This window comes from Lissotriton helveticus, chromosome 6 (genome assembly GCF_964261635.1).
Source record: "Lissotriton helveticus chromosome 6, aLisHel1.1, whole genome shotgun sequence".
Classification (NCBI taxonomy): domain Eukaryota; kingdom Metazoa; phylum Chordata; class Amphibia; order Caudata; family Salamandridae; genus Lissotriton; species Lissotriton helveticus.
The window spans coordinates 215,115,169-215,141,601 of NC_136067.1; the positions used below are offsets into that span (position 1 = coordinate 215,115,169).

General features: G+C 46.9%; 1 protein-coding gene across 1 annotated transcript in view; it reads left to right on the top strand.

Moving 5' to 3' along the window:
• Positions 1 to 26,433, top strand: part of CDC5L (cell division cycle 5 like) — a 253,054-nt gene that overhangs the window by 202,666 nt on the left and 23,955 nt on the right. Inside the window, exons 14-15 of the mRNA XM_078647614.1 lie at positions 7,253 to 7,450; positions 15,147 to 15,359. Of these exons, the coding sequence (XP_078503740.1) occupies positions 7,253 to 7,450; positions 15,147 to 15,359 (411 nt within the window). The remainder of the gene's footprint in view (positions 1 to 7,252; positions 7,451 to 15,146; positions 15,360 to 26,433) is intronic.

Below are 26,433 nucleotides of genomic sequence, written 5' to 3' on the forward strand. Positions count from 1 at the left end.
CCTATCAGGCAAGGCTGTATTAGTCGGCACCGACAATATGACAGCCATATACTACATCCAAAAACAGGGAGGAACACACTCCTTACAGCTCTCCCGGCTGGCGCGGAGCATATGGAGGTGGGCCCTTCCTCAAATAATCTTTCTTTTAGCAGAACATCTACCAGGAGTTCACAATCAAGTTGCGGATCTGGTAAGTTGTCAAAGACAACAGATACACGAGTGGGAACTTCATCCTCAAGTTCTTCAACCTTTCTTTCACAAATGGGGCCAAGCAGAGATAGATCTGTTCGCCACACACCTAAACTCCAAATGCCCAAGCTTCGCCGCCAGGTATCCACACCCTTTGTCCAGAGGCATTGCGTTATGGATGACTTGGTCAAACAGATTTGCGTACGCTTTTCCGCCTCGCCCACTCATTCCGTTAGTGGTGCGCAAGCTACAACACTCCCTCACATTAATTTTCATTGCACCTACGTGGGCAAAACAACCGTGGTACACCACCTACTGGAGCTCTCTGTAGTACCACATCAAAAGTTGAAACTCTCTCCACATCTACTAACACAGAACCATGGAGAGATCATGCATCCTGACCCCATACAGCTCAAACCTAGCTATTTGGCTCCTGAGGTCTTAGAATTTGGATAGCTCAATCTTCCTCCTGATTGCATGAATGTTCTAAAAGAGGCTAGGCGTCCCACCACTAGGGCATGCTATGCAGCCAAGTGGAAAAGGTTTGTTGTGCATTGCACAAATAACAACCCACTAGATGTTTCCATACAAAACTTCATATGTTACCTGCTCCATCTACAAAGATGTAGTTTAGCATATTCCTCAGTCAGGTTACATCTTGGTGCCATAGCAGCTTACCTTCAAAACAGACAACACCTGTCGTTATTCAGAGTACCTGCCATCAAAGCATTCATGGAAGGACTCAAAAGAATAATTCCTCCCAGGGTACCACCCTTCCCAGTATGGAATCTAAACATTGTTCTCACTAGACCTATGGGTCCTCCATTTGAACTCTTGCATAAGTGTGAATCACACTTCCTTTCATGGAAAGATGCCTTTTTAATTGCTATTACCTCACTCAGAAGAGTAAGTGAGATCCAGGCATTAACAATTCAAGAACCATCACAACAAAATGGTTCTAAAAACAAACCCCCAAATTCCTTCCAAAGTCATTTCACTGTTCCATCTCAGTCTGTTGAGTTGCCAGTATTCTTTTCTCAATCCCAGACAGTTGCTGAAAGAACTCTCCATACGTTGGATGTCAAAAGAGCTCTTCTCTACTATATTGATAAGACAAAGCCATTTCGTAAGACAAAACAATTGTTTGTGTCCTTTTCTCCTCCACATAAAGGTAATCCCATTTCAAAAACTGGGATTGCAAGGTGGATCGTATTCAAATGTGTTACCAAAAAGCAAAACGCACTCTATCCATTCCCCCTAGGGCTCATTCCACCCATAAATTAGGGGCATCTATGGCATTTTTAGGAAATATTGCCTTAGATGATATCTGCAAAGCAGCTACATGGTCTGCACCGCACACATTCACAAAGCACTACTGTGTAGCTGTGCAAGCAAAACAACAAGCTAGTGTGGGCCAGGCTGTACTCAAAACACTATTTCAAACTACTGCAACAGATACTGGTGGTCGCCGCTAACAAGTAACCCCCCCAGAGAGTACAATTAGTGTCATAGTGGGACTTTAACATTGTTCTTATCTGCTTCCTGGGCTCGCATTGAAGCCTTTACATTCATATCCATTTCAGTATCCTTCCTCATTGCAGTGACCTCCCTTTGTAGATTCAATGAACTTCAATCTGTTGCTGTGGAGAACCTTTTATTTAAGTGTATAGAAAAACCCTGCTTTCTGCCTACGTTGCCCCTCTATTTCATCTCCGTTAAACTATTCACTTGCCAAACCTTTATCCCCAATATCAGAAAGTGCGACAAGATCTTTATTAGACATCAAGCGTATTTCAGACATCACGAGCACTCGCATATTAAATTAACCGAACTAAAGATTTTTAGGAAGACTAAGCGACTCTTTGTAGCTCTTGGTAAGCCTCTCTCAGGGAACCTTCTGTCCAAGTCCAGCTTTGTGCGATGGGTAGTTAAGCGTATATAGAGTTGTCATGATAAAGCAAAAACATACACTTCATATGGTGGGTAGACCACATTTCACTTGCAAAGAGGGAAACAGCTATGGCTTTCTTTGGCAATAACCCGCTTTCAGACATAAGTAATGCAGCAACTTGTTCTTCCATTCACACTTTAAGATGTATTATTGTGTCCACACTTGTGCCTGACATGAAGCATAAGTCAGGCAAACTGTTCTAAAAACGTTGTTCCACATGTCTCCTACTGCACAGCACACTGCTTTTCAATCTATGCAGAGCATGTCATCTAAAGCAGCACATGCTACACATGGAAAATGTAACAGTCAGTTGCATCTTGTAGTTCTATAGATTCAAATTCTCCCACCCATCGCCTCCGGTGCTAGTTCCTAATGTGATGCATGGAACACTAAATATGTTAAAATAGTTATTCATTCACCCTTCTCCCCTCTACATAGACTGTCCTCTTGCATCACTAAATTTACTTACTATCACCATGTGGGGAAACCCCAATCTCGGGTTGAGTCCGTGGCATTGTGGGTTTCTGGAAGAGGTAACGAATTACTTAGAAACCAAAACCTTTACTTTGAAGAAAAATTATTTGAAATGCCCATACCCAGCACTAGAAGGTAAGAGTGTGCTGAGCATGTGAATCTATAGCTCTAGAAGCTGAAAACGATTGTTACAGAGCAATGTTTTTCTTAGCATGGGTTAGTTACATTTGCAACTTTTGAAGATTAACAATACCAATTAATGCCAAGCTCATATCCGCCTACTTGACCAGTAAAGTCTTTCACAGATTACTCCAATAGAGTCCATTATTCACTTTGAGGAGTAGATGCTCATGCAAAACCTTTGAGTGGTAAATGAAAACTGCTCTCAAATACCATTCAAATTGAGCCACAATGGAAGTATGCTAGACTAGTTCATGTTACATTGGTTAAGACTACTCTTGCAAGTCTTACCCTCATGCTAGCTGGACCTCCGATTCATTTGAGACCTCTTGCGAGTTCTTTTTGTTTGCTGAAATCACTTGTGATGCTGCCATGAGCATCTAGATTATTTTTGCTGTTTTTCATAGCATCACACAAGAATGTACATCATAACCAAATAGGTTAAGTTCCAAACGTAGAACGTGTCCTTACTTTTGTTTGCTTGTTTCAAATCAGAACTTGCATGCCATAATGCCAAAATCCGTTCCACAACAAATGTCCCAATGTCCTTCCCAGTGTTGCCCCTCTCCATTGGAATTACTGTTGTGTGGGCTATCAGCAACTCTACAGATGTACAGATGGGAGTTACTGGGTAATATGAAGTATACATTGAGGGTGTTCTCAGAAATGAGGAGCTTTCGGGGCACTCAAAAATACTACACCAGAATCCTGTGGTAACTCTGCATTTTTTTTTTCCAGGGTTTCACTCGAAGATTTTGACTTTCGGTAGCCAAAGTTTTCGGGTAAAATGCACCAGATCTGTGGAGTCACTCCAGATATATTACTTCCAGTGAGGCTAGTACCTTCTATTTTCAGCCCAGTCTAAATTAGAGGGCCACAAATAATGAGAGCCTTTAAATAAGAATTTCCGGTATGAAATATTACACTGTTAGAGCTGCCGTTCTTAGCACACCTTATGTTATCACAAGTTGATGAGTGTCCATCACTTACTTGTTGCCCATCAACAATGCTTGCTCAGTCTCCACATGAGATGAGGCAGTTAAAAAATCTTTGAGCCCTGACTAACTGCTCAGCCACCATTATTGAGGCTCAGCCTCTCACTAGGAGGATCAGTAAGGTGTCACACCTAGCAAGTCTATTGAGGTGGGATATAGGAGTTGGTTTTTTTGAGATATAAAGTGCAGGGGGCTCGAGGAATGGAAATCCAGAGAGGTTGACACACACATCGAGTTCTAACGTGCATAAGCACCTCCTGCATGAATTGTATGCAATAAAAGTTGTGCAATGCTTGGGCTTATCTATGTGGTGTATTTAATCTTCACTGGGGTAGACCTGATGCCCTCTGTTTTCAGTACCACATGCAGATGGACCTACAGTTTATCGATCAGTGCTAGTTTGTGGGTAGCATCAAATGTGGGTTCTAGGGGTTAGAAATAAGTGTACCAAATTTACAGAAGAAAATAATTTATAAACCTGAAAAACAGGGTTTATTTAGCCCGAGTAGAATGGACTTGAATATTGGGCTGAGTACTTGACAGACTAATGAGGCAAATACAGGCATACATTAAAAATCAGCTAACCAAAGGTAAAACAAAAATGGCATAGTCTGTGTTGTTTTATATACACATGCTCTGCATATTCCTGCAATCTAGTTTTGGACTTAAATGTTTGCAAGTTGTTTTTCTTTGAAGAAGTCTTTTGAGTCCCAAGGTATAGTGACTTCTCCCTTATTTAGCTATGCGCTTGAGCATGAACTCCATGTGAGATAATTTTTTTCTGCCATTGCGTTTGGATACCTCGTAGCACTGGAATACATTGCATACAATGATTGTTCTATTTTTCAGCAACCCATTGTTTAGCAAACGTCAACACTCTTTGATGCCTCACCTCCGTGGCCCTCTTTTGGGCTTCTACCCATGCCTTGAAAGTTTCGTTGGCAAGATCAACAAGTGAATGGAAAGGATGCCCTTACAATACGGTCCCCAGTGCCACTCCAAATTTCTGTTGGTTGAACATTATCGGGCCTGCAATCTCTGTCTCTCCCCTGACCACCACGATACCACATGCTCGGCCTGTCTCACCTTACAGTCAAAATAGATGCTTCAGAACCAACTTTAGTGGCGGTGAGCCCATCAGAGAATGGAGAGGCAGGTGTTGGAAGATGGCTGATATATTCATGGAGCATAGCGTTAAGGCAGAGGAGGAAGAAACCGGACCTTCAATAGCACAACTCATGAAATGAAATGACTGTACTTGTAAAGCGCACTGCTGCCCCAGCAAAGGGGTGTCCTGGCGCTGTACTCACACCGCTGTGGAACCCTTCCTGGCTTTTCCCTGTGAAATGTCCACTCCTGGGCACCCCCAGGGTGAAGCCAGGCATCCCAGCGCTGTTGGGGCCGTTGTGGAGATTAAGCAAGCTATTGCCCAGAGTTGCAGAGTGGGACCCATGATTAGAATAGGCACCGAGTCGAGAATTATCAGGTCCGACGAAATTGAGCCCAAGACCCGCTGAGGCGGGAATTGAACCCTGGTCCCGGGCCAGACCTCTGCATCAGGGTCTGCCGCTCTAACCATTGAGCCACACTTCTCCACAGTCATCTCTGAGTTTGGAGGTGGTCCTTTCCTCTGGGTCCAAGGAGCAGGACACAGATACCTTGCAGACATATGAAGGTACCAATAGTGAGACCCATGGTCTCTGAAACACAGCTCACACTGGTCCACCAGCACAGCGCAAGGCAGAGCTTCACCCACAGGGAGGGCCGGGCACTGGCCCAGTACTTCAAAAACAGATTGAGCCACCACTGCCTTAAGGCCATGGTCTGCACAGACCCAAGACTTTGGAGCCTACAATGCTCCTTCCTTCAGGCACTGAACCCAATCTGTCCTTTGAGCCCGAAGATTCTGCACAGATATTCAGTGCCAGCACCGAAACCTGCCTCGTCGGCAAAACCTGCATTGGCACCAAAACTGCTCTAGACATCCAAACTGCCGTTATCTCCGCAATAGCCCATTTGCCCCTAAAACACCCTGGGCGATGGGCTCAGAGGACTAATAGCAACCCATCCTCCTGGGCCTGCAGGACGAATTGGATGCTCTGCAGAAATGCCTGTTCATACACCCTCAAACAGTCAAGATCATTACAAAGCCTCCATTGAAGCTGACAGAGACTATGCCATGGAAGAGGAAGCTCACTTTTGTGAAGAAAATGTTTAGCTTCCCCTACTTCCTAAGGTCAAGAAGCACAAGGACAGAGGCACTAGGCCTCTCCATCATGCATCTCCACCATTTCGTCCTCCACCTCGTATTTCACCTCCTCCTCTTTTCCCACCCCCTCCACACACCTCCCCTCATCCCCACCCTGCAGATCAGTCACCTCATTCATCATATGGGAAGGCAGCACAATGCACATGGTGGAGGTTTGGGGTGATTGTGAGGGAGGGGTTAGTGGTTCATACATTTCATCCTCTGTCTCGACAGTTGGGTAATCTAGAGTGCAAGTTGCCAACAGGGCCCGCAGCACACTCAGGTGACCATTTCACTCTCTGCAGTCTAGGGTTTACAATAAATGTGTTGAAGTCTCATCTCCAATCCCACCAGATTCAACCTTTTCTCTGATTGGTTATAAATTCAGACACTGGCAAGGCCTACCCAAGCCCTCAAAAGGACACCGCTTTTGGCCAGCCTGTACCTTTTTTTAGTCCCAATGCCACCTCGCAGTAAGGGCCATAATGCGCATGTAGGGCATGATCACTTCCTGTATTGCCATCATACCCCACCTGGCTACACATCCATCTGCTGCAACAGTGCCTCTCAACAAAATGGTCACAATCTGAATGTCAGATGGGAGATCTAGTCTGGGTAACAGCTAGCACCCATCGCTCTCTACAGTGGTGGAACAGCAACATTTTCTTGCACGACAGGCCTTTTTTAGACCCACTTCTGCAAGTCTCAATTACCACAAACTCATTTCGATCACAACACAGTACAGGGTGTGAGGACCCCAAATCAGCAAAGCCACCGCATCAGTTACCAAGAGCTTTTAGTGGTGACCCTCGCCCTCAAAGTCTTCCTACTGCTTATTTGAGGCAAAGTAGTCTTGGCCAGGACGGACAACATGACTTCTATGTATTACCTTCATAATAACATGGAGTAGATGCCTGAAGTCACTACACCACGTGAATCGAAAGACTTCGACGGAAAACAACTTGCAAACTTTCCAGCCCATTCCTAGATGGCAGGAGTATGCACAGCATTCACACCTACAACACTACATCAAACGAACAGATGTTTATAGGGTAAGTAACATAATCCCTTTTTATTGATTCAATACACTGTTTTACACATTGCTAGAACTGTAGTAAAGTCTGACCTAAAACCTTTTTACTGGGAATATATTGCACTGTCATTTTCTTTAATGAAGTTTATTTGAATTTCCTCATCTTTAAAAACTGATGATAGGCAGAAGAGCTGCTGGCACAGGAGATGGATGTGGTCAAACAGGGAATGGGGCACGGCGACCTTTCAATTGATGCCTACAATCAGGTGTGGGAGGAGTGTTACAGTCAAGTGTTGTACCTTCCTGGACAGAACCGCTATACAAGAGCCAACTTAGCCAGCAAGAAAGAAAGAATTGAATCCTTCGAGAAGAGGCTGGAGGTTAGTATCTATATAAAATATCTTTTGGTATTTTGGGATTGTCACCACAACACTATATATCGTGAAAATGTTTTTACATATCTGCTGTAGAAGTCTGGAAAAATAGGATTAGATTTGAAGGATGCATGTCATTATAAATTACCAAACATTTGTGATAATGTTGTTGTGTTCATCATTCTTATGTGCTGATATTCAAGACCTATACGTTGTTCTTTACTGGGAACACTTATACTTTTGTTTCCTTAGTAGAAAGGCCCTCATTATGAATGACCTCTTAATCCCAGTGGGATTAGTAAGGGCTATTACCAGCTCCTTTGGAATTTTGAGATCCATGGGAACACTGTGGTTCTGATGGATCCTTCTAACCAGAGATTCCTCCCCTTTAGAATATTCCCCAGGTGCCAGACTTGATCTGGAAGGTTTTTTAACAGCAGTGTTGCCACGTGCTGCTAGGTGGCACCATCCGGTTTGACGTTGGTCTTGTTTCGCTCCAAAAACGACTGAGCGGAGATGCCTATAAACACCATCTGTGCCAATTCATGGCCTTTCTCTGCTTCTTCAAATGTGTATCTGGAGCTCTGCTCCCTTTTCCTCAGTTGATGATTCCAGTGTGCAAGAGAATGATGTTCCCACTAAAAACTACAGAATTCAAACCGTGCCATGGCTGTCAAAAACAAATTTCGGTAACACTCGGACAAGCTGTATCTTTGGTGTACCCTCATGCGCCCAAAAGCAATCTGGGACAGTATAGCCAAACTGTACATCACCGAACATCAAAAGAAGTGACAGATCTACACAAGTCCTGCTCCAGTTCAGGGTTGCTTACCCGTTCCTATGACACCTCATTTACATGGTGAAGTCCTCCAGTAGGTCGAGCAAGAAGCATAAGAAGTTGAAGTGAAACTCAACCCCTTTCCACAGCGTCAAGGTGCCACTCAATCTTGCTCATGATTTCAGAATGAGGAGTCAGTTGCTCCATGGATCACAATGCTTCCTGAGTTTCAAGTCTATTGACTTCTTATTTTTGGCACTTTTCCAGCTTTCTCCGGGACTCCTTCGGTCCCCAATGATCCGCAAGTTGCTCCGTTCCTGTTACCACAGGCCGCTCAGTCCTGCGCAAATCATCAGGCAGACATTACGCGGGTCACCAGGGACACCGTTCGTCTGTCCCCCGCCCATGCAGCATCACCACAAGCAGCTTCATTTTGCCCTTAGCAGTGCACAACCATGCTGTGGAAAGCAGTATCAGACATTTTCTGCTGGTGTGGTAGTCCATCACATCTAAAATATTGGCCCTACAGATCGTCAAGAAGGGCTGTGTCCTTCCATTTCTTTCTGCTTCCTCCCACATCAGAGCGGTTTTCGGAGGATGACCTATCCATATTGCTGCAAGAGAAGTGAATGCTACTGTCCAAAGGGACGGTCGAGACAGTGTCAGCCTCGTAATAACAATGAATGGGTACTCCCGCTATCTCATTGTGCTGAAAAAGGATGCCAGCCTTTTTTCTGACCTTCACTATCTGAATGCCTTACTGTGGAAGGAACAATTAAAAATGGTCACACTGGCCCAGGTTCTTTCTGCTCTGGATCTGGGCACTTGGATGGTCGACTTGGATCAGCTGAACACATACTGACCTGCAGTTCCACTGATGTTACTTGAGGTTCAAGGTTGGCTAGAAGCAGTATTAGTTTGCTGTGCTCTCCTTGGGTCTTTCCGGCTCCTTTCGAGTTTACGAAAGTGATGGTAGCAGTTGTCGCCAATCTTAGACTGTTGGGGTTACCAGTTTTCACCTTTCTCGATGACTGCCTATTCACGGCGGGCCTGCTACAATCGAAGTCACAACTTACTCTTTCACAGAGGTTTTTACAAGCTGTCCTTTACACAGTGTAGTTCAGAGCCTTTCCTTCATTGCAGCGAGTCCTTGATATTTGGTCTATGATCCAGATATATGGACTTTTCTCCTGGATCTCAGTGAGAGAGGTTCTATGGCTATCTGGCATGTTGACCACATGCATCCTGCTTGTCCATTTCACCAGGTACATATACAGACTCTGCAGTGGGATATGCAGTCTCTGTGGTCCCAGCACCACAGATATCTGTCAGATGCCATCCAGGTTTCAGAGAGAACTACACAAGATCTGCAGTGGTGATGGCTCGACTGCAAGCTGACTAGCAGCCAACCCTTCTTCCTTCTGCACCCAGAGCTGATGATGGTTATGGATGCGTCTCTGCTGGGTTGGAGAAGTCATCTGGGAAACGTGTCGATCAGAGGGCTTTTGTCTGTGATGAATGCCCAGCTCCGCACCAATCTGTTACTGCTGTGGGCCATTCAAGTGGTGTTGAAAGCCTTCCTACTGGCTATCCAGGAAAGGCTAGTGCAGGTACTCTCGGACCACACCATGCCATGTTGTATTGCAACATGCACGACGGAGTGGGGCCCTGAACCTGTGCCAAAGGCTGCTGCACCTCTGGATCTGGCTGAACCGTCAGGGCATCACCCTTACCATGAACCAACTGACAAGATCATAAAACTGCAGGACGGACGGACGGACTCAGCTGGTGGTGCATGGCAGATCACGAATGACATTTGCACCCTGAAGTGACACAGGGCATATTCCAAGAGTGGGGAGAACCCTGGCTGGATCTTTTTGCCAATGATGAGAACACACAGTGGAGTTCCAAAGAATGTTCTCTCATGGAGACTCTTTCAGGCTTGAATGGAGCAAAAAAACGAATTACCTTTCGCTTCTGCTTCTGACGGAGGCAGGTCATCCTAGTAAGTTCAGATTGGGCAAGGCAAGTAGCTGGAAATTCTGGGTATGAGCACATCTGCGAATCAGGCTTCCGCAGCAGGATGATCCTCTGTGGCAGCAGCTGAGCAGGGTTCTGCACCCAAACCTGTGCAATTTACATCTTCATGTGTGGAGATTGAGTGGCGGCAGTAGACTGCTTTCGATCTCCCACCTGTGTTGTCATCCTCGCGTCCAGGCGTCCCATTTTCCTTGGGCTTGGGTCTGGTGTGGAGACTGCAATACAGTACCCTTTGGTGACAATCTGTTGAATGTTATTGTTTGTTTTTGTCTTTGGCCCAGCAAGGTCTTCAAGTGATCTCTATTAAAGGTTATCTCACTGTCCTTTCAGCCAAGCAGACCGAACTGGTGAAATGTACCTACTGTCGACCCTGACAAAGGAGTAGTGTTTTGTGAACGTGTGCATTGCTGCTCAAATTGTAGCCTGACAGAAGTTCTGAACAGGCACTCCACATGCCAACACAGTGGTAACAGCCTTGGCCATAGTGGAATAAGCCCTCAGTCCCTCTGGAACCTAATTCTTGGACAGTACATAGTACATCATAAAGCAGCCATGTATCCACCTGAACAAAGTCCTGGTCCTCAACAACAGTTTTTCTGGGAAAAAGTTGGCTGAATCTTTAGAGCCTGGAGCTCACTCATGCAGTAAGCCGAAGTGATCAGGGAGGGAAACAGTTTTGAGTGCCAGATGATGCAACAAGCACCCGTGCACTGACTTGAAGGGAATGCATATGACAATCTCTGGCCAGACAAGGAGCTGATATTAACAGCTGGCCCCTTACAGTTTGCCTGTTAGGTCCTGCAGGATTTTTTTATCTGATCCCACATAGAAGGCCCTCCAGTATGGTAGGACAGCTTTAGTATCTATTCTAAATGTGGGTAACCTGTGGTTAGAACTATACATCGGAAGAACAACTTACTTACGGTAGCACTTTCTGGTAGATGCTAACTGCAGATTTCTTACTGACCTCCAATCTCTCTGTTCTATAGAGTGGTCTCTTTTTACCATCTAAATAGATCCCAAATTGGAGATCTCCATGCTGGTACATCCCAGTTACTCGTGCTCGGCAGAAAGAGTCCAAAAAATAAACTGACATCGACACACTGGGATAGTGTTTATATGTGGCTCAATTCTGTCACTTCCGGGGCAAAACAAGACCAGTGCAGAGCCACACTGCACCTCCTATCTGATAGAGACCACTAGCCGCAGATTCCTTAACGTAGAATTATCCCCAGGCGTGAGACTGGATGCGGAAAATTTTTATTTGCCCCAGCATCTCTGCGTGCCGGGGGGCGGTACCGTGTGACTCTGCCCTGACGTCCGCGGGCGTGACGTCAGCGAGGTCAACATAAGCGCCACCCAGGCGCGCCAACATCAGTTTTTTCCTTTTCCGCGTGCAACGCTGATCCGTTTTGTGCTCCGGGCCTGTTTAGGCCTTTTCCTTTGCTATTGCGGGTGTTTGTTGGAGCTGTGTGCGGATGCCTTCGGACTTTAAGACGTGTTCATCTTGTGGACTCCTGATGTCGTCGACGGACCCTCACCTCATTTGCATGTGGTGCTTGGGAGAAGATCACGGCTCCACTGATTGCGGGGCGTTCCAATGATTTAAGCCGAAGTCTCGACTGGAGCACCGGATAAAACTTCTCTCGGCTTGCATGTCCAGGTCAGCTTTATCACCTCAGTCAGCTTCAGCGGAAGGTTTTTGAAGCTGCCGTCATCGTCGTCGTCCTCCTCTCTCTCCTGTGTCGCAAGAGCATCGCTCCCCTGTCGGTAAGTGTCGCAGTTTGTCACTGAGGGCTGGTTTCCGGCCTGTTGGGGGCGTGGGCTCTCCGTGGGTGATGCGGCCCAGCGTATCGTCCCCCTATCCACCGTTTCCCAGTGAGAGGGTATTGAGAGCTCAGATGGAGACATATGCGGCGGCTTTGCAGGCCTCGCTGGCTTCTCCTCCTTCCCCTCCTGGGACGTCGGCGGATCCCTTGCGCTGTGTGGGTCCTCCGCAGCGTCGCCAGCGGCTACTGCCACGGCGCCAATTGGTTCGGATCCAGGCTTGGAGGATGTGGTGCCATTGGGGTGCGGCCCTTCGGGGGGTCCCCTTTCAGACCACGGCGTCCCGGCTTCGCCGCAAACTCTTGCGGGATTCCCTGTGGTGTCACGGGAGGTCACCCTGGCTTGGGTCGCATCCCCAAGCCCCTCTCGGCCCTTTGAGAAGGCGATTCTGTCTGAGGCCGAGGTGATGCCGCTACGGCGCCGGCAGCTGCTGGCCCTGGCGGCGCCACAGGGGTCGGTGGACCCTCCTCATACCATCATGGGTTGAGGCTGGCGGGCAGCTCTTTGTCACTCCCCGGGTGCCACCCATCCCTCCACGCAGGCAGCTTCCTCGTCTGAGGTCAAGTCTGTACCAGCCGCCTCAGTTCCAGCTCAGCCCCGGTCTCATGCGCTGTGTGTTGTGACAGAGGCCTGTTCGGCTTCTCCTGTGGCGCTGTACGATGACAACGCCCTGCTCCAGGTTGCGGATTGTACTGCACCGGACAGGCGTCAGGTCGTGGACTCGTCTTCGGACATCCCCTCTTCCCCGGAGGTTGGGCGCCTGCTTGTGTCGTCCTCGCTGGAGACGGGCTGCCACATTGTGGCTTTTTCCCCCGACGTCATCAAAGGACCGCTCCTCGCTGTCGCAGCGGTTTTCGCCAGAGGAACTACAGGTATCCCACTCCTCTGCGCCGCTTTCTCCTTTCTGGACCTGGCCCTTCCCCACTCCGATTGGCTTAGGGGATAGCCGCCTTAGCTTGCAGCCGTCACCAACAGAGGAGCTGCTTTCCCCACTGCGGGGCCCTACAGAGGCGGCGCGGCCTTCGCTCTCGCTGTCTCCACGGCTGTGGGAATTTTGCGCATGGGTGATCCGGCGCGGCATGATTGCCTTTTTTCTGCCTCGTCTCCTTGGTGTCTCTAGGTTGATCTTCTTCTGCTTCCTTGCCTTGGCCTTGGATGGAGGTTTTGTTGCCTGATGTGGGCGTGGGGTGCTTCGGCCTCCTCTTGCCTTGCCCCCGTTTCCTCTGTGGAGTGTGAACGGGCTTCCTCTTCTTTTCTTCTTTCCGCATCTCCCTTGGGATCGGTGGTGTTCTGACTGTCGGGGTTCCCCTTGCCTGGGGGGACAGGGCTACTCGCCCTGTCAGTCGGACTCGTCCCCTGTGGGACCCTCTGTTATGTCCAGGCTGGTGGGGTCCTCTCGCAGACCCTCCTTCCCCGTGGGTATAGCTTGGTAATCTATACTACGTTAAGCAATCTGCGGCTAGTAGTCTCTATCAGATGTACAAGTTACTTACCTTCGGTAACGATGTATCTGGTAGAGATGATTCTAGCCGCAGATTCCTTCATGACCCGCCCTTCCTCCCCGTTCTGCGAGGGCACTTAGCTTGGTCTTCTGCACTCGCCTGCCTCTGGGTGCTTTGTCTCTGCGAGTGCCCTCTTTCACTCCTCCCTAGCGGGATGCTTGTTTGATGGGTTTGCATCCATTCCTTCCTTTCTGGTGATTGACTGGTGGGTTCATGGGTGCTCTGGTGTTCCAGTGTGGGGCCTTTTCATGATCCCTCCCCCTTTTTTCCTTGCTTGGAGTTTCTGACTGAGTTGGGGTCTCTGGGCTGGGCCTCAGCCTTGGCTCCTTAAGGGGACGCGCTCTCCCTGATGGGGTTGTCTTGGGGTAAATTCTCATTACTCTCCTGTCCTTCACTGTTAATGGACTGTGGTTGCAGGCTACTTTCGTCTGCTGCATAGTTTTTCACATGTTCTTTTTTCTGTCTCCAGGGAGAATGTTGTATTTGCTTGCAGGTTTGCTTTGCAGTGGCTGTGCTCTGCTCTTCCCTTCTATGATGTTTGGTGCCACGGTGCTTGGCACTTTCCCGAATGGGCTGTTCCCCTGCATTCGCTACTTTCCTTTCTGTTTTTCTGGTGTCTTGTACACTGTTCCCATATTCTCACAGTTTTTGTTTGTAATGGCTCCGCGTTGTGGCGCGGAAAAGTTCTCCGAAGAAAACTGATGTTTGTGTGCCGGGGTGGGGCTTATGTGACCTCGCTGACGACGCGCCGACGGACGACGTTAGGGCGGAGTCACGCGGTCCCGTCTTCGAAGCATCAATCTCTTTCATAGTTTTGTCTGAGAACGGCCCTCCCGTATTGCACACCTTTCCTTGGTAGAGCTAAAGGTGGCCACAAAAGGCAGGGCTTAGGTATACACTTTGTAAGACTAAGTTCTAAAAAGTGAGGCACATAGATAGACTATTGATATGTCTGCCTTTGATATTGCATTGTTAAGTTATGAAATCATGGAATCTATGAAAGGCTGTCTAGTTTGTGGAGAGAAAGAAGTTTCCCCTGTGTCATTATAAGCCTTGGCCCAGTCCACCTGATCATCCACGCGAAATTGAAAAACTGGATTTTAGCCATTGCATGTCCTTGATCCTAGGGAACAACAGAAGTATTGGACTTCCTATACAAGACGTGAAAAGAAAGGGTGTACATACTTCTGTCCTTAGTCATTATGAGGGTGGCAAGAAATAATTTAGGAAGTTATACTTTATTTAAGAAATTCTAAAATCTTAGTGTTTTTCACTCTTTTCCCAACTTTTGTCCCTTAATTAAGTGCAGACAGTGCCCTTTATTTCCCCTTTCTAAATGGGCCTTTTCAGTGCTGGGATGATTTTCAGTCGCCAGATCTTTCCATGGTTCCTGCTTATTACACTTGGCGCTTAACGATGCTAGGCACACTAACACCACGGATGTTGCATTGAAAAATAAAAATTTTATTTCATGGTGCGATACTAGAAGAAAGTATCTTGTGTATATTTAATGTTCTCGTTTACTGAATGTGTGAAATTGTTGCTTTCTTTTTAGATCAACAGAGGACATATGACAACCGAGGCCAAAAGAGCTGCAAAGATGGAAAAAAAGATGAAAATTTTGCTTGGTGGTTACCAGTCACGGGCGATGGGACTTATCAAACAACTAAATGAGTTGTGGGATCAGATAGAACAAGCAAATATCGAAATGGGTACATTTGAGGAATTAAAGAAACATGAAGATATTGCCATTCCAAGAAGACAAGAGGTATTAGTCACTTATAGTGTATACAAATTGCTGTACATACTATTCCTTTGAGTTCATTCATTAAAATATCTGATCCATGAATAATAATTAACAACATATATTACTGTTGTGATGGTTAAGGACAAGCAAATATTCAGCATAGCAAGCACAAAAACAAAACACTGGAATTGTCAATTTTTCAGTGTTTGTAACCAAGTGCTCTTTACCAGTGTTCCTGACTGAGCATTGCTGACTTCGATGGATAAAAAATTCTTGGTACTGTACCCTAGAAGTGATGTTCCATCGTTGAGACAAGCATATTGATGTGCATGTATATTGTATGAATTCTTCAGCATTGCTTCTTTCACAGATTCCCAAGCCTGAATCATTCCCAGTCATTACGGTGGAAATCCCACATTAATGTTACAAAAGTAGAATGAAAATATAACCGCCCTTAAAATATTATCACTTCAGTAGCCCTCATTTCAAAAGAGAAAAATCCAGTCATTGAGGTGAAGGTGCACAGGCTGACACCCCTTCCAGAGTCCCATCTCACCTCAGATGCCTAATGCACGCCATGTGGAAAGGGAGACCCCAAAGCTTTGTTTTCTCTTCAGACATATAATGCTACAATTTATTCCAGAAATCCTTCTCAAACATTATATAAAAGGAGAACTTCCAGAAAACATTAAGCCCTTATGGAGGTGAGCAGGACAACTATATAATCCAATAGTGGATCCAATAACAACCCCCATCTGTGGATTCTCTGCCAGTTGCTGTCTGGTTTAATTTACGTGTGAGTGTTCAGTCAACTAGATTAGGTGAGAAAGGAGTATTTTTCTCAAATGGCATCCTCTTAAAAAAAAAAAAAAAAAAATATCTTCAGAGTCTGTGAGATTTGTGGCAAAATTAGGGTTTATTCTGATTGTATACACTCAATCTGTATATTTTTTTTAACACCCAGACCAAGACTGTATCATCTCCAAACCATTTTCGTACAAAATCCTCTACAACCGCAATGGAAGGTGCCTTTGGTGGCTACAGGTCTAAGTCTAAGTCTAAGGCCGCCTCTTCTGGTGACGAAGCAATCCAGAGTGTACTCCTTGAGAAGGCGGCCCATAAATGATTTCTGGACACTGCCAAATGAGCGAAAAAATATAGTTTTCTGCAGGCAAATTGGCCTTCACCTCCTTTGAGCTCAGGAAAAATCTTTAAAAAGGCCTAGAGATGACGAGAAGGCTTGTGTTCTCGCTTGATCACAAAATCCAGAGGAGACCTTCATCGGTCTTAGTGCCACTACCAGCCCCACCACAGCCAAAGATGTCAAAATTGTTGTCAGTGGCATCTCTGGCGAAGGTGAGGCGAGTGACAGTGCCATCCCCAAGCCCCCCTAGACACTCGTAGAAGAAAAAGAAACTGGTGACAGTCCTGTTGAAGGCCTTGTAAATGTACAGGAATTTATATAGCGCAAATCACCAAGCAGTTTCTAAGCGCTTGCTTAGGGAACCCGTCCTGGTATTCCCCTGTGAGATAACCCCAGCAGGGTATCCGCAAGGTGAAAGCCAGGCATCCCGCCACGAGGGGCCGTTGTGGAGATTAAGCAAGCTATTGCCCAGAGTCGCAGAGTGTGAACCCGTGAATCGAGTAGGCACCGGAGCGAGAATTGTCGAGTCCATGGACAATTTAGGACTCAAGACCCTGTCGAGCCGGGAATTGAACCCTGGTCCTGGGCTGATCTCTGCTTCCAGGTCTGCCTCCTCTAACCAGTGAGCCTTGTTGTTGATGACATTACCATGCATTACCGCCCGTTCGAAGGTGGATACCAAAGCAGGAAAAGGGGCACATCCATCAAAAACAATGCCAAAACGTGAGTCCCGAGCAAGATTTAACTGCAGCCACCTGCGATGTAGCTAGCAAGCTGGAGAAGTACTAAAGCAATAATGGTAACAGTTAATATGAAGCGCACAGCGTGTATAAGCAGGTAAACACAATTTCAAGTCCAATTGGTGCTCTAAGTGGAGAGAGTAGGTTACCACTACTCAATAAATGTCATAAATGACTGAACATAGGCAATAATCCACCAAGCACTCGTCTTCAAATATAGTCTGTAAGGTCCCAATGTTCAAAATTCGTTTATTCCATCAATTCTTCATCAGATTTCTTCATCCAATATATGACAAAATAACAGCCAACACGTGTTTCGTCTGATCAGTATATGATATACAGACTTCTTCAGGGCTGTAATTAATACAGTAACCAAAATTACAAAAAGTAGTACTGGACTCAATATTCACAGTAGAATACACCGAATCCGTGTAATAAGGAAAGGTAAGTCAAAGAAGTACCCGTCACCAAGAATAAAGCTTGAAAACCCAAAGTGTATCCATCAGTATCTAGTACCCGAGTCTGAGTACATTTCAACATATATTTTAGATCGTATAATTATAAGTAACCTAAAATACCAGATAGGACCCAGTCACCAACCACAACAGCAGATTGGTCAACATGCTAGTATTATTACATCCTCAGTAACTCACCATTACTCTTAATGCGAATAATTGTAATTCATAATCCTCACGGTAAAATCAAATTCTTCAGTCCAAACCAATCGAAGTAATAATCTGTAAGTAAAGCTAGTGTCTATTAATATACACTATATTTATATTATAGCGCTCATACGCCAAACTGAGGCTAAACATACTCCACTATCTTCCTGCCTAATTGCTGTATACTCCAAATTGGCCAGCACATCGCATAAGTATTAGCTACTGATATATATACAGTTCTCTCAATAACTTCTCAGTTTACAAAAGGTATACAGTCTGTGATTAACTAATATACAGTTGTATCATTATCCAGTAAATACCTTAATGTATGAGTAGAGTCGCCTTCCAATAGTTTGCTTCGTCTCAAAGTTACAAAATCGGCATGGTCAAGGTCAGACCCTCGTAAATATTCCACAGTATCTCGCTATCCTTTTATCTATAGACCGAAATCAGTATAGTAAGGGCATTAGCGTGCGCCCTTGTGTCAATAGCGTCACATATATACGAATAAACGAATTTTGAACATTGGGACCTTACAGACTATATTTGAAGACGAGTGCTTGGTGGATTATTGCCTAAGCTGGAGAAGTACTCTGGCCCAAACGACTCATTCGGTGATGGACAGTTATGCCCACATACCAGCAGAACCACCAGTAACCGGCCTCTACCAATCCCCACCCCGAACTATTCACCCTGCGCTGCCAGAGATAACGGAACTACCACAACCAGTCGGAGACACATGCTCAATGCCATTCCATGGCCTCTGCACATATATCACCAGGGTTTATTTCCGTGGATATATTGGATGGCGGTGATCATCATTCTGATGATATAAAAGGAGAACTTCCTGAAAACGGCAGCCCCTTGTGGAAGTGACTGGGACATTTATATACTCCCACTAGTGGATCCAACAACCCACTTGGATTCTCTGCCAGTCACTGACAAGTTTCATATCCTTTTTAGGTCTCGCCTGTCGATGCGCATGCGCATCGAGCAAGGCGAGAGTATTGGCACTTATCCGCTCTTTATCCACACTGCAAGGAATCGTGGCGATTCCTTGCAGTGCACGATAAATTTAAGCTCAATGCGCATGCGCATTGAGCTTAAATGCGCGTGCACATGCCCCCAGCCGCCTACTCTCTCTCTCAGCATTCCCACAACTCCGCCCCCTCACTACTTGATTGCACGGCCGCTAGGCCGTGCCTCCCCTACTCTCCTCCCCCCTCCTCCTCTCCTCCCATGCCTGCCTCAACTCTCCGCCTCCCGATCTTTTCCTAGCTCCTGATCTTCTCCTGCCGGGGTTCCGATTTCCCTTGCACCCCCGATCGTCCCCTGATTTCCTCTTGTCTCTGCCCTCGCCGGATCCTCGGTTTCCTACTTCCTGGCTCCCTTTTTTTTTTTTTTTTTTTCAGTTGTACTGGCCTGACGGGGGATATGTGGGGCTGTGCGGAACCAACAGTCAGATGCCCGGAATGAGCTAGGTGTTACTCCGACATCGGCCGTGCGGTTTCTTTACTCAGCCTAATGCACCACGGGGCTGGTATACGTGGGTGTCTGCTACACCGGGCCTGGTCTCTCGCGTGTAAGATGTGGCTCAAACGGTAGGGAGGCCGACTTTAAGATCGGGAGCCATGTTCGTATCTGGCAGGAGGTCGGGCAGGCGGTGTTTCTATACAGGAGTATCCCCCCAGTCTCATTCTGCTAGTGGTCATGTTACCGCTGTGGTAACTTTTCACCCCGTGCCAGCTTGGGGGCGCAGCGTATGTTGTGCAGGGTTTTTCTTTTCTTTCTTCCCTCTCCCCAGCAGCTCTGCAGGCTGTGCAGTCTACGCTGGCGTTCTGGGCCCCCCAGGAGGAGGGGTCCGAGGCTGCCCCCGTCCCGATATTTTGCACGCTCTCCTGCGCGGCTTCTGCCTATTGCCTAAGTACTTTTAAGACTCGTAGCCTGTGAGTTTCTAGCGCCTTCGCTCCCCAGCTATCCTCAGTGCGGCATGTGTGCAAGTGGTGGAGGCGACCATGGCGTTAGGTGGGCTGGACAAGGTGGTACGGTTAAGCGCCCCAGCTCAGTGGTCAGTTTCCTACTAGTCATTGGGGGTGGGGAAATTGGCGCGCTTTCTCTTCGGCCATTTCCGGTCTCCTCCACCCCCTTCCCCCTCTGGTGGCCATTTCTTCGAAGGGTCAGCGTTTCATCAGTTTTCCTTCGGGGCTCCACGTTGCCCGGTCTTTTGACGCGAGCGATAGGTATTTATTTGGCTGATGTCTATTTTGGGCTACTCAGCACTAAATTACCAGCAGGAGTGGGAGCGCTTCTCTATAGGACCAGTTCTTTCTAGTGTTTAGGGTCATTTACGGAGGATATTTTAAGGAGGTAGAGTGACACCTGTGAGATGTATATTCAATTGATCTCAAACTACCAGCAGGTTCAGTGCGGCGGTCTTTTGGATTGCCTCCCACGCTGCTTCGGGGCGGCAATGTGCGTCTCTCCAACCATTTGCCCCTTACTAGCACGCTGCGTTTTCGTCGGCTTTTCTTGTAACAGTGGAGTGGGTCTTCTCTTTAGGGGGAAGGGTTTTCGCACTTTTGGAAGGGGGCGGGGCAGAATCCGTGCTCAGAGCCAGTCTCGCAGTACCCTGTTAGTCACCGCAGAGAGGCCAAGGTTTGAATGGTCAGGTCAAGAGCTTAAGGCCTGGGAGGCAGCATGCCCATAAGCACATGTTGTAGGTTTACACCACACTGGGGCAGAGTGGTAGACTTTACCGTGTGCTGCTCACATGAGGCTGGGGCACCGGGGTGATATCAGGCGGGCAATTGGGAGGTCGATGCCCTCTCTGATTACAGCTGCGGCATGCTTTCTTACCCGCTGTTTTAAGTATGTATTTTTCAACGTAGACCGGCTGTGCCTCGCTAGCCCGTCACCAGGGCACGTTGGCCCTGGAGGACGAGAAGAGGATTTGGCAGGGGGGTCACTCTAGATTCGGCATCACATCACAGCGTATTCTGTGTGGTAGAAATGTTCTTAGATCCTCGGTTTCCTACTTCCTGGCTCCCTTTTCCCGGCTTCCTGGTTGCGCCTCACCGAACCCGGGGCATCTCCCGGGCGTTGCACCCTCCGGTCGGCGGAGCCTGAAAGTGAAACCACGCGGGCTCTTCCTCCTGACGCTGCTTTCGGTTCTGAAGGAACACGTGTGCAGAGTACAGATGAAAGCCATCTGCCCCGCGCCCCCTCCCCCTAGCACCCCCAGCCCGAGGCAGCTTCCCCTGCACAGACCTGCTCTCGGAGGTTCAATTATCGATCCTGTTTCCGGTGCCTTTGTGTGTCTCCGAAAGTGGGAATTGTACTGAACGTGAGAAAAACACACACAGCTACTGCTGCCTTGGAAGACTGCCAAAAGGGCGCTGACGCTGGCCACAAACTTGTTTGTTTTTGTTTTTACAAAGTACTTGTCGCGTAAGTATTGACGCCTCCACAGGTTATTTTGTTCAGTGTTAACTTTGTGTACCAATCACCGTTAGTGCCCCTATCTTTCGCGTCGGCATCTTATTTATTGACCGTCCTTCCATTCTACAATGCCACTAACTGCATTTAGTGCTCTGGCGAAATGGCCAACTCGATTCGGATGTACATCAGCGTAATTCTTCTTTTTACTGCTTACTGAGATTAATCTATTTTGCCCTTTCCCTCTGCTAAATTGTAAGGTGGTGAATGTTTACTGTTCAACCCCAACATTGTTTTCATTAAGGCCAACCCAGAATTTGTTACAAAGGTATCCGTAAATAAACCAGTGGTTTGTGCTGGCACATTACGTAGTGAGTTTTTATTTCGATACATTTTGGTGTTATAGCACGTGTGCCTAAATAATAGCAATTTCCTTTTGCTTGCATTGGTTAAAGCTTTTACAATTGTTTATTGCTTTTTTGATTTGTAATTCTTTAGCATTGGCTACAAAAAATAAAAATGCAAAAGATTTACAACAAAAAACCCATAAACAATTCTAAACGCACTAACTCTAATGCTGCGAGACCTATTGCATTTCTAATGCTTGTTGAAAGAGCATCCAGGAGATTTGAGCTGCCTATTTCAAGCAATGAAATTGAGGGATTCCTCTGTGATATTTGGGAACAGGCCACAAAATCAGTAAAAGGCAGAGCTAGAGAACTGTAGCCTACAGGTAAGTAACTTGTTGTTCGAGGCATATGAGCTGCTGATTACACACTATGCATAGATGGCCACCTAGTGTTGGGCCCGGATGTTTGCGTTTTGTTGTAGAAAAGTCTTTGGGAGTCACGGGATAGGTGACTCCTCCTTTGGATGATACTGCGCATGGGCATCGGCTCCATCCCCAGATAAGTTTTTTTCCGCCACCGGGCTCGGATGTGTTTCCAGCGCTCCGTTTTGGAACCGATTTCCGTAGGCCTCGTCTCCAGCTCATGGAAAGGACGCCATTTAAAAAGTGTCCTCAATGGGGGTTGAAGTTTCCCCACACCGACCTTCATGAGGTGTGTAACCTTTGCCTCTCCCCGGAGCACGAGGCTAGAGACTGTTCTGCTTGTGCCTCCTTCTGCTCCATGAAGACGATCCGGGACCGAAGAGCTTGGAGAACAATGGCACAAAGATCTTCAGCTCAGATTCCAGACGACATCTTGGAGGAAGGCGTCAACGTCCCAGAACAACATGGCGTCGACAGCAACTCCAAGGCAGAAAATTCCGATGTCAAGGACATCACTCCAGCGCAGCGAGTCGTAAGTAAGACCGTCGACCCCGACCCTTCCTCGACACACCCCAAAAAGGCTCCGGTCATTCTCTCGCCCTCGGGTACACACCGAGACACTGCTTCTACTGCCCCACCTTCGGGCCCGGCTAAGAAGCTAACAAAGCCTTCAGGCGACTCGGGCTCGGGTCGACCTCCACGCGGTGCCGATGCAGAACTACCGGCACCGAAAAAGACACCATCGGTTCCCGCGCCCACATCGAAACCATCGGCACCGAAACAGGCAGTTATTACCTCGGCACCGAAACCAAGGTCGGAGCCAGGCAAAGCTTCGGATCCGAGGAAACAACCAGATCCGAAAGCTTCATCGGCACCGAAAAAACATTCGGAGCCGAAAAAACATTAAGAGCCGAGAAAAGATCCCAGCTTCTCCTGTAAAAGACATTACCAAAAGAAGCAGCTTCGTGCCAAAACCTTCCTCCACACCAAAAGATCACAGTTCTGCAGAGGACTTATTTCCCCCCGACCCTGCACAAAAGACTTTGGCGAAAGATCCAACTACTGGTCGACTAACTTTAAGTTCAAAGAAACGACCACTAGAAACACCAGCACTGGCTCCTCCTCCAAAGAAGAAGGACATAGCCACTTCCCCGCTAAGAGTGCCTTCCCCTTTTCCTCCACCTATGCCATCACCACCTGTTCCCCTGCCACAGCATTCCCCTACACACTCTAACATACATGATGATAATGGGGATGATAGCTCTGATGACATAGGGGGTAACCCAGATGATCCATCTATTCCCACAGGCTCACCAGACCCATGGGACGATTATAACAAGCCAGACGTTCCAAATGTCCCTCAAGATGACATATACCCCTCTAGGCCTTCCCCGCCAGAAGACACTATGGGCTTTAATCAGTTGGTACACAGAGCTGCGCAATATCATGGGGTGGATATGCATACACCACAGACTGGGACGAACTTACTGAAATAAAAAAAGAGCAAGTAAGAACTGCTGTTCATGGCATAGTCATGACAGAATATCTAAGAGTAAATGCGGCTCCCAGAGGCCTCTGGGTGACTAATGCTCCCCGTATTTTTTTGAAAGATTTGGCGTTCAGAAAGGATTGGTCGGCTATATCCTGGAAGTGCACAAGGGACTATTTAGTCCTAATCATCAAAACTGCAACCAGACTAACAGATGAACTCACCATCAAAATTGAAATTCTAGAAACAAAACTAAATTACACAGTCAATGTAACGATTTACAAAAAGAGACTTGAGGAAATAAAGAGATGGAAGATACTCAAGAATATCTCACCCAAACAAAGCTGCAAAAGTTGGCGATGGAACTCAAAAGATTCTCCCTAGAACGTGTACACCCTTATAGCAATAAGGATTACAAATTTAATCACAATACATCAAACTATGGGTCAACTAGCGGATCCTCAGGAGATGGATCGGACCATAGTGGGGACGAATTCCCCAATTACAACAGAGGAAGACCCCAGAATAGGAGAGGCAATCGCAGAGGCAGAAACTCGTGGCGTCCTCCATTCTTTCAGATGCACAACCCAGGAATGCCCTTCCAACCTTTTAACCCCCAATTTCAAGGTTGGATGAATCCGTTCTTTCAAGGCCCCTCACCAATGAACCAGCAAATGCCCCATCAACAGGGCCAAAATTTCCAACCAAGGGTTCCTTTTTTAGGGAACGGCCAAGCACAACAACTAGGGAGAAAACGAGGAGTAACCTGAGCCGATCAGACCCGTCGGGTCCAGACGAGGAGCGTGACGAAAGCCAAGACAGGACCAGGCACAACACCCTCATCGTGAATTTGACGGATAAAGTTTTAACAAAGGAACAAGAGAACATCCTGAATAAGGGATTGGGATACGTCCCCACTCCAAACACCGACATTTTCAAAACAAAATGTGAACTGGCAGAGTTCTGTCGCAAACTAAAGCTAAAAGCCTTCTTTAAGGATCAACCAACCAACACTTCGGACGGCGACACACCACTGAGGAACAAATCTACCTTCTGTCCGCTGAACTCTCAGGTCCCAATCGAAATCATTACTTTTGAGCAAGCCATCATGAGAGAAGTGGATGAAATAGCTCTGAACCCACAGAGACCATTCCACAATATAACAAGGGCTGAACAGACGGCACTAGACGAATTGAAAACTGATGGCCAAATCGTCATTAAGCCGGCCGATAAAGGCAGAGGTGTAGTTATACTCTCTGCAGCTGGCTATGACAAGCAGTGTCTGGACTTATTGTCTGATGAGAAATTCTACGAAACATTAACCATAGATCCCACAAACAGGTTACAAACAACTATAAGGATGATGGTTGAAGAAGCTGAAGTCAACAACTGGCTATCCAAAAAAGAGGCAGAATTTCTGGAGATTAGAGCTCCAAGGATCCACTATTTCTACTCGTTACCGAAGACGCATAAAGCGCGAATGCCACCCCCAGGACGGCCAATTGTCTTGGGAATTGGGTCAGTCCTGGAGCCGCTTTCCCAATTCGCAGATTATCTGAAACCGTTGGTACAGAAAATGCCGACCTACCTGAAAGACACCAGGTATCTTCTAAATTTACTCAGACGTCGAGTTCTCACCGGACACCATGATGCTGGTAGGGCTCGATGTGGAAAGCCTCTATACAAGCTTGCCCCAACAAAAGACCCTCGATATGCTGGAGACAATTGTTTTCAACTCAGACTGACCACACAAGACACCAAGACACTTCGTTTTTGAATGCTGCCGTCTCGCCCTCACAGAGAACTACTTCCAATACAAAGAGACTCTATACTTGCAATGCCACGGAACATCGATGGGCAGTACCTTTGCCCCTAGTGTGGCAGGGCTATATGTGAGTACCTTCTAAAAGACACACCTTCACACCGAAGCCAACCCCTACTTTCGTCATATACTGCTTTGGAAGCGGTATATAGACGACATTCTGGTAATCTGGAGTGGTAATGAAGAAAGCCTGAAGGACTTCCATACCTGGATCAATACGAAGGATGACTGCTTGAAATTCACCTATAGTGCTGATAGACAGAGCTTGGATTTCCTTGACATTACCATCTATGCAGAAAGAGGATTCCTCCAGACACGCACTTTCTTTAAAGAAACAGCTAAAAACAGTCTGTTATCTTTTAAAAGTTTTCATCCTCGTCCCTTAAGGGAGAATCTTCCCTACAAGCCAGTTCCTTAGGCTTCGAAGGAACTTTAGCAAAAACACTGAATACAGAGCCCAAGCAGAAGACCTCTGTGAAAAATTGGCAGACCGTGATTACCCTAGACAAGTGATCAATAAGTGCAAAAAGCGAGCTCGCAATCAAAACAGAGATGGACTTTTGGAGACCTCTACCAGAACAGAACCAGAGGGTCTGACGACGTGTGTCACAACTTACAGTCCAGTGACTGATAAAGTAAAAAAGATCGTCAACAAGAATTGGAGGATCCTGACGTCTGGGGCACTCCCATGGCCGAAACCCAGGTTTAATACAACAAAATAGTGAAGGAGGGTCCGAGGGAAAGTTTAACGACCTAACAGGTAAATACCCCCAATATGACAACCTACAGAACAAAGGTACCTGCCAGTCGGATAACGCCGAGGTGCTCAGAAAGCGCGCTAGAATAAGCAAAGACACCCAACAACCAGATAGATCAAACACATTGACTATCAACAATTGCTGGTTTAAGTCCTATCAGACCACCCAAATGGCGGAGCCTCATCATGTAGGACACTCAGGCCATGGTTAGTCTGCAAACGCCCAGGTGTGTATTGGCAATGCATGACTAAGTCATGGTCTGGATACCGCAAA